This window comes from Nannobrachium achirus (assembly GCF_963921795.1).
Source record: "Nannobrachium achirus genome assembly, chromosome: 20".
Taxonomy (NCBI): domain Eukaryota; kingdom Metazoa; phylum Chordata; class Actinopteri; order Myctophiformes; family Myctophidae; genus Nannobrachium; species Nannobrachium achirus.
The window spans coordinates 56,267,496-56,281,442 of NC_137827.1; the positions used below are offsets into that span (position 1 = coordinate 56,267,496).

A 13,947-nucleotide genomic window follows, 5' to 3' on the forward strand; every position below is an offset into this window, starting at 1 on the left:
AGCTATAAATGAGCCAAGTGTGTGTGTGTGTGTGTGTGTGTGTGTGTGTGTGTGTGTGTGTGTGTGCCTGTAGCCAATCACAGGGCCATGGCCCGTAGCCAATCAGAGAGGTGTAAAGGGTGAAGTCATAATGTCACATGTCCCCCAAAGTCCCCCACCAGCGCCCACACCCTAGGTGGGGTTGGCAAAAGGGCCTTTCTGTGTGGAGTTTGCATGTTCTCCCCGTGTCTCCTAGGGTTGATACCCTCACAAAAACATGCAGTAATCCCGGTCTCAATAATGCCTCCCCCTGGCCAGCCGGGGCGCCTGATGGAGGGGAAAGGAACTGGTTGGAATAACGTGTTCCTTCCACGTGCTACGTCCAACCGGGGAAACTCACCCCCTGTCAGGTGAAAAGAAGCAACTTGGACTACTCATGCATTGAAGGAAGTATGAAGTCAGTCCGTTGTCTCCCCAGGCGCGGCAGAGGGAGAGCAGAGCCCAGGATTACATAGCTTAGGCAATTGGCACTGGGTGAAAAAATGGGTTACAAAAATCGTGGGATAAAAATTTAGAATATAATGTCACATGACATTTCGGCCAACCTGACTATAAATGGGCCAATCTCCATGATTGGTCAAGTTTCATGTGACATCTTAATAACTTACTATAACACGGGATAAGCGGATGCAAACCTCTAGTTTAATTCATTTCAAAACATTGCGTGTTGTGGCGTCTGAGCCAAACCCAGCAGAGAATACAGAGACAGTTCAATGCTCAAACGCCGTTTATTAGGGATTAAGGCAACAAATGTTCAAGGAGGGGGCTTGGCTGCACATCGTGCACAAAACATTAACTCAAGTTCTTCCCAAGTCAGGGGTATGTAGCTCAGGGGATAAGGGAAGCAGCCTTCATTCTCAGTCGTAAGTTGCCTAAAATACAAGAGAAAGACAACATGAGAGTCTAATTCAAAGACAACAGAGCAAGGTTGAGACATGAGTGGAGTGTATCGCTTACCGCCGGACGGTGTTTCCCCAGGGAGAGTCAGAGCAAGAGTGACAAAGAGTGAGCACCTTTTATCACCTCTGCCCAGGTGTCTTCGGTTTGCTCGTCACACAGGTGCCCTCACTTCCCACTGATTGAGGAGGAAGAGTGGCACGTACTGCCCCTCCACTAGTTGCCCTAGGCAACGGGGCTGTTTGAGGTGCTGCACTCTAGGCCTCTCACCCTGGCTCTCACTGTAAAACTCACCTGACCGGTGGGACTGGAGCGAGACCCCACACATCCCCCCCCTAAGCTCACGGCTCGTGCCGGGGGCTTCAGGTCCTTCTTCCTCAAAGAGGCGCGACATGGCATCGGCGTGTTGTATGGCTTTCCCGGGCCGATGCCCCGCTCGTCTCAAGGCTCCCAGGACAGCTTCAAGGTGCAGCAGATGGTCGGCCCAGGTAGCGCTGTGTATGACGATGTCGTCCAGATAAGCAGCGGCGTAGGCCTGGTGGGGGCGGAGCACTCTGTCCATCAGGCGTTGGAACGTAGCAGGGGCTCCGTGGACACCAAAGGGGAGGACTGTATATTGGAAGAGGCCATCTGGGGTGGCGAAGGCTGTTTTGGCTTTTGTACTTTCAGTCAGGGGGACCTGCCAGTAGCCTTTGGTCAGGTCTAAGGTGCTGACGAACCGGGCGGGACCCAACCGGTCGATTAACTCGTCCACCCGGGGCATGGGGTAGGCATCGAAGAGGGATATCTCGTTGAGCTTGCGGAAGTCGTTACAGAACCTTAGTGAGCCATCAGGTTTCGGTACAATCACTATAGGACTTGACCAGGGGCTGTAAGACTCTTCGATGACCCCTAGCTGCAGCATTTTCTTGACCTCCCCCCGGATGGCTTCCCTGCGAGCCTCCGGGATGCGGTAGGGGCGTTGTCTTACGACCTCACCTGGCGAGGTTTGGATATCATGCTGTATGACACTGGTTCGACCAGGGAGGTCGGAGAAAACATCGTGGCTCCGACTCAGCATCTCCTTGATGTCCTGGAGCTGTGCGGGTGCGAGGTCTTCCCCTATGACGACGGGGGGTGGGGCCTGGGGGGAAACGGACGTTAACAAGGCCGTGGAGGGCAGAGGACCAGGCGGGGTCCATTTTTTGAGAATGTTCACATGGTACAACTGGTGGCCTTTTCGCCGGCCCGGCTGGCTTACCCTGTAGTTGACAGGCCCCACCTTTTCGACGACCTCATAGGGTCCCTGCCACTTGGCCAGGAACTTACAGTCACTGCTGGGCACTAGAACGAGGACCTTCTCCCCCACTTGGAATTCTCTGAGGCGGGCCCCCCGGTTGTAGAGACGGCACTGGGCCTCCTGTGCCTTCTTCATGTGCTCCCGGACGATGGGCCAAACTCGCCCTGCTCTCTCCTGTAAGACATCAACCTGTTCTATGACGCTACGGTGGGGCGAGGGCTGGTTCTCCCATGCCTCTTTGGCCAGATCGAGCAGGCCCCGGGGGTTGCGGCCGTACAGTAATTCAAAGGGGGAGAAGCCAGTGGATGCCTGGGGCACCTCCCGGATGGCGAACAGGATGTAGGGCAGCAGTTGGTCCCAATTCTTGCCATCAGCGTCTACCAATTTCCTCAACATTTGTTTGAGGGTCTTGTTAAACCTCTCAACTAAGCCGTCAGTCTGGGGGTGGTACACAGAGGTGCGTATACGTTTAACGTTCAACCACTTGTACAACGTTGTCATTACTCTTGACATAAAACACGTCCCCTGGTCAGTTAACACCTCCTCAGCTATTCCCACCCGGCTAAACAGTAAAAACAGTTCCCTCGCAACCGCTTTAGCTGTGGCGGAGCGTAGAGGTATGGCCTCTGGGTAACGGGTGGCGTAATCAAGAAGAACCAGAATAAACCGGTGTCCCCGACCAGATTTCGGTAGGGGGCCAACAATGTCCATGGCCAGGCGAGCAAACGGGGTGCCAATGATGGGTAGGGGGACTAGCGGGTTACGTTGGTTAGGCCGTGGTGCCGACTTCTGGCACTCGGGGCACGCTTTGCAGAAGTCCTCAACCGCTCGTTTGACCCCTGGCCAATAGAAGCGAGCCAGGATACGGTCATAGGTCTTTTGGACCCCCAGATGTGCACCCAACTGATGAGTGTGTGCTAGATAGAGGACTCTAGAGACATAAGCCTTTGGCACTAGCAACTGTTCTACCAGGTCCCCCCCCTTAGCTTTCACCCCCCTATACAGTAAGTCATTTTTAACACAAAAATAAGGTGTGTTGAGATCACTCACCCCCTCGCATAGTTGGCTGTCTATGGCCGACACCGTCTGACGTGCAGCCTCTAGGTTGGGGCCGGACCACTGGGCCGTAGCGAATTCACCCTTTCGGCCGGAGGCAGAGGTCTCGTCTACTGGTAAGCCCGCAAAGGGATCACCCTCATCTGGTGTGGTGTATCTCTCTCCCTCTCCACCACTGGCACCACCATCATCCCCAGAGCTCCCGCTCGCTGGCACGGCAGACGTAGGGCCAAAGGTAGGACCAGCGGCCAGCGCGGCCCTGGGAGTTGGGTGACGAGTTCGGCGTCGTCCTCGTCGAGGTGGACCCGTACGCAGGCCAGGCGACCAGTACCGTTCGAAGATGACGCAGTCAGTCCCGATAAGTAGTGGTACCGGGAGGTTCGGGACGACACCCACTGGAATGACAGCATCACCTCTGGGAGTCTGGACGCGGACGCTGCTTACTGGATAGTGCCGCATGTCTCCATGCACGCAGGTGACAGGTACGGTGGTGTCGCCAATGGGCCCCGCCAGGTCAGCTCGGACCAGGGTGACAACGCTCCCTGAGTCGATGAGGGCGTGGGTGTCGACACCATCCACCTTCACCGGCAGGGTGGCGTGTTGTCGGCCGACGCTTCCAGAATGGAGACAGGGACGTGGAGCTTCTGAGCTCGCTGCTGATGGCATAGACACATCTCTGTCTCGCTCTGGGCAGGCCCAGGATATGTGGTCCTGCTGTCCACATACATAGCACCTCCGCTGTGTCTGGAGCGCCCGAGGGGCCCTCTCAGGCGGCGTGGCCGACCTCTGCAGCGGTGGTGGTTGTGCGGTCGGAGTTCCTCTCCTACGGTCTCGGTTGGGTCTCTCCTCTGGGGAAGGTCTCTGCGTCTCCATCCTTGTAGACCTCAGCATTTCTTGGCTAACTTGATAATTCTCGAGCAGCGCCATGAGGTCATTGACTGAGGCAGGACTAACTTGGGACACGTACCTACGAGCATCCGGCGGCAACGAACGAGTACAACGGTCAATTACAATTCTTTCAATCAACGGGGGCCCAGTACCACTGGTGAGCCAGCTGTGAGTGTGCCGCACTAGCGCCGCGATCTGTGGACGTGGGGGTTGGGCGGACTGGTAGTTCCAGTTATGGAAACGCTGAGCCCTGGCAGGCAGGCTGTAGCCGTGGCTGGAAAGTATGGCTGCTTTTAGTTTGTTGTAATCACGGGCATCTGCAATTGACAAATCGCGGCAGGCACGCTGGGCTTCCCCTGTTAGGAACGGGGCAAGAATGCTAGCCCAGTCTACCACTTGCCACTGCTCGCGAGTAGCAGTACGTTCAAACAGCTCGAGGTAGGCCTCAATGTCATCCTCGGGGCCTAATTTGGTCAGCACGTTACTGGGGGGGCGAGGAGTTGAAGCATCTTTACCCATCTTCTTAAGCAATTCTTGCATAGCATTCTGTAAGTCTGTTTGGCTTTTTAGCAAAGCTTCAATTGCCTGTGCGTGTTCGCCCATTTTTGGAATTTGGGGTCCAGACTATTTTCTGAGTTTGGAGTCCAGACTATTTTTCGGAGTTTGGGGTCCAGACTATTTTTTTGGAGTTTGGGGTCCAGACTATTTTTCCGAGTTTGGGGTCCAGACTATTTTTCCGAGTTTGGAGTCCAGACTACCCGTATTCTCCACCATGATGTGGCGTCTGAGCCAAACCCAGCAGAGAATACAGAGACAGTTCAATGCTCAAACGCCGTTTATTAGGGATTAAGGCAACAAATGTTCAAGGAGGGGGCTTGGCTGCACATCGTGCACAAAACATTAACTCAAGTTCTTCCCAAGTCAGGGGTATGTAGCTCAGGGGATAAGGGAAGCAGCCTTCATTCTCAGTCGTAAGTTGCCTAAAATACAAGAGAAAGACAACATGAGAGTCTAATTCAAAGACAACAGAGCAAGGTTGAGACATGAGTGGAGTGTATCGCTTACCGCCGGACGGTGTTTCCCCAGGGAGAGTCAGAGCAAGAGTGACAAAGAGTGAGCACCTTTTATCACCTCTGCCCAGGTGTCTTCGGTTTGCTCGTCACACATGTGCCCTCACTTCCCACTGATTGAGGAGGAAGAGTGGCACGTACCGCCCCTCCACTAGTTGCCCTAGGCAACGGGGCTGTTTGAGGTGCTGCACTCTAGGCCTCTCACCCTGGCTCTCACTGTAAAACTCACCTGACCGGTGGGACTGGAGCGAGACCCCACAGTGTGCTTGATGCCAGGCCCATTAGCCACTAATGAACTCCTGGGCTCCGATCCGCCACTGATAGTATTGGGGACGGGCCTCCATTCGGAAACACCACCATTCCGAAACCCCACCATTCCGAAACACCACCATTCCAAAACACCTCCATTCCGAAACCCCACCATTCCGAAATTTTAATTATTTTAACTTTCACCCACCTCCACCCACTTTACCTCAACCACGTTCACCCCCCCACCAACCTCCAACCACTTTCCCCCTCCTCCACTCACTTCCTCCCACCTCCTCCCACTTTCACTCACCTCCACCCACCCACCTCCACCAACTTTAACCTAGCCACCTCTACCCAATTTCACCCACCTCCACCAACTTTAACCCAGCCACCTCTACCCAATTTCACACACCTCCACCCACTTTTACCCCCCCCCCCCCCCCCACCCACCTCTACCCACTTTCACCCAACTCCACCCACTTTCTCCCACATCCACCCACTTTGGCCCCCCCACCTCCGCCCACTTTCACCCGACTCCAAGGGGCAGGAAAGTGGGTGGAGTTGGGGGAAAGTGAATAGAGCTGGGTGAAAGTAGGTGGAGGTTGATGGAGTGGATGGAGGTGGGTGAAATTGAGCGGAGGTAGGTGGGGGTGGCTGAAACTGGTTGGATGTGGGTGAAAATGTGTGGAGGTGGGTGGGGATGGGTGAAAATGGTTGGAGGTGAGGAAAATGGGTGGATGTGAGTGAAAGTAGGTGGAGGTGTGTGGAGGTGGGTGAAAGCGGGTGGAGATGGGTGGGGTGGCTGAAGGGATCTGGATGGAGGTAGGTGAAAGTTAGTGGAGGTGGGTGGGGCTGGGTGAAACTTGGTGGATGTGGATACAGGTGGGGGTGGAGGTGGGTGGGGTGGATGGAGGTGGGTGGGTGGGGTAGGTGAAAGTGGGTAGAGGTGGGTGGAAGTGGGTGGAGATGGGTGGAGTTGGGTGAAATTGGGTGGAGGTTGAGAGTGGGTGGAGGTGGGTGAAAGTGGGTGGAGGTTGGTGGGGGTGGATGGAGGTGGGTGAAAATGAAACTGCATATTCGGAATGGTGGTGTTTCTGATTTTCGGAATGGTGGGGTCTTATAGAACAATGGGAAACCCCACCATTCCGAATAATGGAAGTCAATCTTCGGAATGGTGGGGTTTCGGAATGGAGGTGTGTACCCGATAGTATTAGTAACCCTCCTCCCTCCTCCCATGCAGCCTGTGCACCATGCTGTCCCTGCAGTGGGAGCCAGAGATCATAGCGGTGGCCGTCATGTACCTGGCGGGACGGCTCTGCAAGTTCGACATCCAGGAGTGGACGTCCAAGCAGTCGTCCCGCCGCTGGTGGGAGCAGTTTGTCCAGGATGTTCCCGTGGAGGTGCTGGAAGGTAAGGGCTGCTGGGGGGCCAAACCCTTACGGGCTTTGCACACACAGGACGATTTCATTTTTTTAAAGGAAACAATGATTATCTATGACCTCATGCACACCGGCTCCGAATTTGCCATGCGGCAGGTGGCTGCGGCTGTGCGTTTTATTCCCGATCAAACCCAGTTCGATTTGTGCGTCTTGTCGCATGCGGTAAAAACTCATTGAACTCATTTTATGACTCCTTTTGGGATCCGCAATGTTGATTCCACACAGCCTTGCACACCAAATCCAATGTGTTTTAACCATGCAGCAAACGGAAAAAAACGCAACGGTCCTGTGTGCAAAGCCCTTTGCGGGTCCATTTGGTTCCATTTGTACACACTCAGTGTTATGGGGTCCTTGCAAATAAAACATTTGGGAACCACCAGTACTGGTGGACTCATAATGTATCATGATAGCCACGGGCGCATTTGTCCATGTACGGACATGTTGATTAGTGGTGTAAAGTAACTAAGAACATTTACTTAAGCACTGTACTTAACTCACTCCCTGCTAAACGTCCTCAGAACGTCTTTTCCCCTGGGGATATCGGTGCCAGACGTCTTTCTGGACGTCTTTTACTGTACACACTGTACACAAAAGATCTAAGCCTTATCCAGCCTCTCACAACATATGATACACTTCCTCAAAGTCTGACAGTGTTTTTTACAACATTAAACAAAAGTGCACAGCCTCACATGAAATTAAACATCATTAAATTGTCCAAAAAGAAAGACCTCCTCTCAGAAACCTGAAACCAATTATACAATGAGAGCAAGACGGGTAACCAGAAAGCCGCAGCTTGTGTGTGGGCGTGCTAGCGTTTGTGTGTGTGTGTGTGTGTGTGTGTGTGTGTGTGTGTGTGTGTGTGTGTGTGTGTGTGTGTGTGTGTGTGTGTGTGTGTGTGTGTGTGTGTGTGTGTGTGGTCCGCTGTCTGTTTCAGTGGTCCCTGGACCACCACATATATAAGCACATCATTTCAATTCAGTCCCTTCAAAAACTGCCTCTCTCTAGCCTCTCAGACTAAAACAACAACAACAACAACAACACACAGACAGATCGCTGTATAAATGCTTGTAAAACATAGCCTTACCTGATATCTTATAATCCACCTCATGTTTATACCGGTAATCCATAAGCCCTGAAACATGACGGTCGCTGAATCCATATGGCTTTAGTAGCTCTAAAATGTATTTTATTGGCAGTTAGTAGAAACGGTTTATTTAGTCCTAGCCACCCAGCTGCAGGGGGTGACTGGGGGTCCCTGCATGACAGTCTGGCAGTGCGATCTGTACTGGTGGTCCCCGGTCCCTCCCTGGATGCCTGCCTACACGGAATCGGTAATCCCCGGGGGTCCACAGCTCAAACAGATGGTTACACAAGTGATCGGTTTCTCTTTTTTTTCTCCTCCCTTCAAGCCTGCAGGCAGGCATGGCTGCATGGCGCGAGTTTGATTCAGCTCACTAGAAATCTTTCTAACAAATCTCTCGAACAAAACTTGTGGGGGTCCTTCACAATGAAACGTCCATAACGATCCATAACAATCCTCCTAATCCTTCAATCTTCAATGCACATGTCGGGTGCATGTTCACACAACACAGCACGTCGAAGTGAAAAACTTTCGTGATGTCCCCACCCCCCCCCACACACACACACACACACACACACACACACACACACACACACACACACACACACACACACACACACACACACACTTCTGAGGAAACGGCAACCTAACCAAGAGGCCATGTGATTTCTGACTAAAGAGAAACCTAAGTGCAGGGGCTACTAGAGGGTCGCAGCCCTTCGGGCTGCTCACATCTAGTTGGGCTATAGGGGCCTTTTTTTTGTGATGACAATTATTTAAATCAATCAATCAAACGGTACAGTTTCATGACAGTAGGCCTACAGTTGACTGATGTAAGGTCAACTAAAAGGAATCAAAGCTCAGGTAAATTATTTTTGAGTGCAGAGAAGTTTAGCTTTGTAGAGCAGGGAAGTGCAGGGAAGAGGATTTTTGAGGGCAGGGCTGACATGTCCTAAAATGTCCTAGAATGAGAAAATAGCAAATCTACTAGCTCTAAAAGCTCTCAATGTGTTGCGTTGCAACACATTGAGAGCTTGTAGATCAGCTATTTTAGGTGCAGCCAGCAGCCTATTCTAGACAGAGGGTTATTCGAGAGACTCAAGCCCCCTTTGATGTCTATATGTGTGCACCTGTAGAGACTAGAGAGTGTATTTTTGGCAGTAGGACAGAGAGAAGGAGAGCGAGAGCGCCCCCAAGTGACAGAGGCCTTCATTCACTTATTGAATAGCACAATATCTACTATGTGAATGAACTTCAATGTAAAAGTCTGTAAAAAAATGGTCATACATGGCCAATTTTCTAAACAACAGAATATCTGGTTTGGAGCACTGGAAAGAGGGCACATTTATCTTTCCAGCAAGGTATAGTTTATATAGTATTCATTGCTCATTCATGATTTATTCAATTTTCCAAAAAGGAAAACCTCTTCTCAGAAGCCATACCATACCCTATACTTTTCCACTTTACGAGATCAGCGAACATCTTTGAAACTTATAGTTTGGAGCGTTGGAAAGAGCACGAATTTGCCTTTCCAGCAAGGTATAGTTTATAATAGCAATCATATTTTATTCATAAGTTATTCCATTTTCAAAACTAAAACATGCTTTTACTCAAAATGTCTTCTCAGCAGCCTGTGTTTTGCCCATAACATGCCCTATCTTTTTCCACTTTCTGAGATAAGCGAACATGTTTGAAACAAACAACAACACATATATGGAAAGCGCACGAATAGGCCTTTCCAATAAGCCTTTGTTTTGTTATTTTATGCCTCAACATCAATGCGCAATTGTCCCTTCAAGATGAGTGAAATCGTCAGAAATCCTCGGCAGTGCCTGTGCAAGGCAAGTTGAACTTGGCAGAGAATGAGTTAAAGGGCCTACACCATGCTTTTAAAACTATATTTTTTGTGTAAATATATGCTCAAAATTGAGTCTTAGACAGGTTTTAACCCTCAAAAAAACACTCTGACCATTCTTTTTGTTTGTTCTAGCTCTACTATAATGAGGCTCTTCAGCTGCAATACCAAAACGGCCTCTGTTTGCTCAGGGGCGCATCTAGTGGGGTTTTTCCACCCCTCCCCCCTCCCCTCCTCTTCACTCCTCCCCGGACCCCACGTTGACAACAAATAATGTTAATATTGGGCCAATACAAAAATAGGATAATGTTGCAGCTCTGATTATAGCCTACTGTAGGCCTATGTTGTATGTTATAGGCCTACTGTCAAATGACACAGGGCGACCGTTGCTAGACCAGACATTACAGAAAGTTAATCTACATTAGACAATCAACCCCACCTGCATTGTATTTATGTATAAAAAAAAGAAAAAAAAAAATGTTTTGAAAAAAAAAGTTTGAGAAAAAAAAAAGTTTTTTGAAAAAAAAGTTTTTTGAAAAAAAAGTTTTTGAAAAAAAAAAAGTTTTTTGAAAAAAAGTTTTTTGAAAAAAAAAGTTTTTGAAAAAAAATTTTTTTTTTTTTTTTTTTGACTGAAAAAAAAAACGCGAGTCCGTGTGACGTCACACGGATCAACTCTCAGAACAGCACTGTTCTGAGAACCCGTGGAAAGCTTTTCATCTCTGTCTTCCCAAAACCAGAGAAAGACACAATGGTCAGAAATAGGACTTTGTGAGGATAGAAGGTGCCAGTGGGACCCCAAAAAAAGGTTTTAAAATAGAAAAAGTGAAAATTCATGGTGTAGGTCCTTTAAGTACAATTGTGAGGTATATGTACTTTACTTGAGTATTTCCAATTTCCAATAGGCTAGTTTTACTTCTTCTCCAGTACACCTCGGACGGATCCGAATATTGTACGTTTACTGCACTGCATTTATTGTGCGCGGCTGACTAAAAACGCAGCGAGCGCATTCTGTCCCAAAGCCAGTGCCGCGCCTGTCAGTCACTTCCAGAACCCTCCCCATTCCGCCTTCGACTCACCCGATTGGACAGAAGGGGAAAACCGGAGAATGTATCTGCTCCAGCATAGTTAGTGCAGGCACACAGAATTCATCTACTGGCATGAAACCACCCCTTTGCATTGAAATGCATCGGCAGAATGGGGAATCCACTCTCATACTGTAGGTAGTTTGGTGTGGCTGCAGCCTAAGGCTGCCCTTAGACCAAAATACCTACGAGAGTGGAATCCGCGTTCCGCCAATGCATTTCAATGAGAAGGCGGCGGTTTCATGTCAGTGGAGGATATCTGCGCTCCGCGCAGACCTTGCGTTTATGCTGGAGCAAAGAAATTCTCCACGCAGATTCTGGTTACCCCCCTCTGTCCAATCGGGTGAGTCGAAGGCGTAACATTCCGAGAATCAGGAAGGGACTGGGAGATGTTTTGTTTTGATCAAGAGTCTCATGCACCCAAACTCTTCTCTTTTTAGCTTGTTGCATCTACCCTTCCAATAAAGCAAGGGCGAGTACGGTACCCTTCGCCTGTCCATTATAGAGTTGACACGTAAAATATGATGAGGATCGCTATGCTAGTGTAACAGGCTACAGGGAGGGAGGGCGGTGCGGGAAGTGAGTGACAGGGGCGTCACTGGCTTTGGGACGGAATATGCTCTCTGCGTTTTTTGCCAGCCGCGCACCAGAAGAGTTTATCCACTGCCGACCATATTTTGCAGTATTGATACTTTTACTTAAAGGGGAGAACCACCCATTTTCAACATTGAACCCTGTCATTAATATACCTTTAGAGTTGTTATGTGGAAATAAGAAAAAAGTATCGTTTGCAAAAGCAAAATATCGTACCGCTTTGGCTTTGTATCGTATCGTATCGTTTTAAAATGCGGTAATCGGTATCGAATCGTTTTGCAATGCAAATAATTGATTGTATGGAAACTAAGTATTTGTGCCTTGTATTTAGCAATTTTAAGAGGGAAAATGAAAAAGAGGGGTCTAATTACCTTTCCATTCCATATAGCTACTCTTGGTCTTATCGATAAATGGGTTTAATCTCTGTGTTCATGTCAAGGTGGGTTGGTACGGTATGTGTTGAAGTATAATGTCCATGTATTTGCTAGATAATCACAGCGTTTACTTCCATAATAATAGATTTTTTTTACATGTTTTACACAGATATCATTCCTTTGCTAAATAGTTACTATATCGATTTAAAATTATTGAGTCGAATCGTATCGCCATGAATGAACCAATATCGTCCATGTATCGTATTGTGAACCATGTATCGGATGTGTATCGTATCGCCGTTAAAATGTATCGTTACACCCCTACCTATTTAGAACGGCTACACATTATTGTGTATCATTATTTTATGCTTTAACTATTGAAAAATAGCAGATATACAAGCTCACAGCGTGGCACCGAGTGCCGCGGTGCAAGCTTGTAGATCTGCTATTTTTGAAAAACCTATGTCAGCAATCTGGCAAGCAATTGTCAAATAAAAGGTCCTTTTCACTTAAATGGAGCTCAGTTAGTCTGTTCTTGAGAGACTACTATGTCAGTGGTTCTCAAACCTTTTCATGTGAAGGACCCCCAAAATTATATGTATTTGGCCACGGACCCCCATCTCAAAATATTTAGTTCCAGCCTTCCAGGGACCACCCAGAAGCAAAAAACCTTTTCAAAAATAGCAGATCTACAAGCTTGCAAGTGCCGCGCTGCGAGCTTGTATATCTGCTATTTTTCACTGGTTAAAGCATTCAATAATTCTAGGCCTGAATGGGTTAAGTAAAATATGTGAGTCCTTTCCCCACCACTGACGTTGATCCTCTGCTCCTCTGTCCTCCGCAGACATCTGCCATCAGATCCTAGACCTGTACTCCCAGGGCAAGCAGCAGATGCCGCAGGGCGCCAGCGCCGCCGCGCTAACGGCGGGCGGGCTGGGGGGCGGGGACAAACCTCCGTCGGCCACTCCCCCTGCCGCCGCTCAGCAGCAGCAACCCACCCAGAGCCAGGTTCAGACCCCCGCCGCACCCCCCGCCCCCACCGTGGCCCCTCCCCCGGCCCCGCCCCTCACCAAGAAGCCCTCCCCGCAGACCAGCCCGCCCAGGCCGGCGCTCAAACGGACCCACGTGAGTGGAACGCACACGATCGCACGCAACGTGGTTCTCAAACCTTTTTTCATGTCAGAGGGGATCTGCACATTTCTAAAGTGACAATGTAATACCTCTAAAATTATAAATTAAACATTGGCCAAATTGTCAAATATTTAGAGGCAGAAAATGTGCCGATCTGCTATCTGCTATTTTCACAATAGAATATAATTAATATGTATTTGGCCGTGTACCCCACATCTGTAAAGATAAGATTTGTGTTGTTAACTCTCCCAACGCTTTGAACGTTCACGTTCGCCCGATTTCGCAAGACCTCTCCGCCAATACGGCGCTCATTCGGTTCGTTCGTCTGATGACTGTAAGCTGATGAGGGGTCGCGCGGCCGTCTACTGTAAACACATTTTCCGCGGTGATGGTGTAAAAAATCCATTATGCGTTAGATCAACGGAGAACAATTCACTTCCTTGTTGATTTCCTCTGGCTGTAAGGCTCTGTGGCCAGTGACTGGTCTTCTTCTTCTTCAACACATAACAGGCAAATTCACATTCATTCTCGCATGACGCCGCCCTCTGCTGCCTGGCAGACCAAAGTGCACTATTGCACAACCAAAAAAAATTAAAAAAAATAAATAAATGTCTGTCTGTCTATCTACTATAACGTCGCAAAGGTAAGCCGCTTTTTGATGGCACCAGACCCAATAAATAAATAAATGATCTGGCAGTAGGAGAGTTAAGATGTTTACAATATTGTTTCGTTTTCTTTTTTCCCCCCTTCACAATTGTTTGGAAATAGCTGATGTATATAGGGTTAAATTGTAAAATGCTGATGCTATATTCAGCCACTTTGAGAACCACCCGATTATAATTAAATATTGTGGAAGCTATTTAGTTATTAGATATCATAGCCCTGCACAGATACTGTAGTTGATTGTATGTTT

At 49.1% G+C, this 13,947-nt stretch overlaps 1 protein-coding gene across 1 annotated transcript in view; it reads left to right on the forward strand.

Moving 5' to 3' along the window:
* Positions 1-13,947, forward strand: part of LOC308306258 (cyclin-K-like) — a gene marked incomplete at both ends in the record, with an annotated part of 44,690 nt that overhangs the window by 20,709 nt on the left and 10,034 nt on the right. The window contains 2 exons of the mRNA XM_080751158.1: positions 6,719-6,888; positions 12,748-13,028. Coding sequence (XP_080607284.1) covers positions 6,719-6,888; positions 12,748-13,028 — 451 coding nt within the window. The remainder of the gene's footprint in view (positions 1-6,718; positions 6,889-12,747; positions 13,029-13,947) is intronic.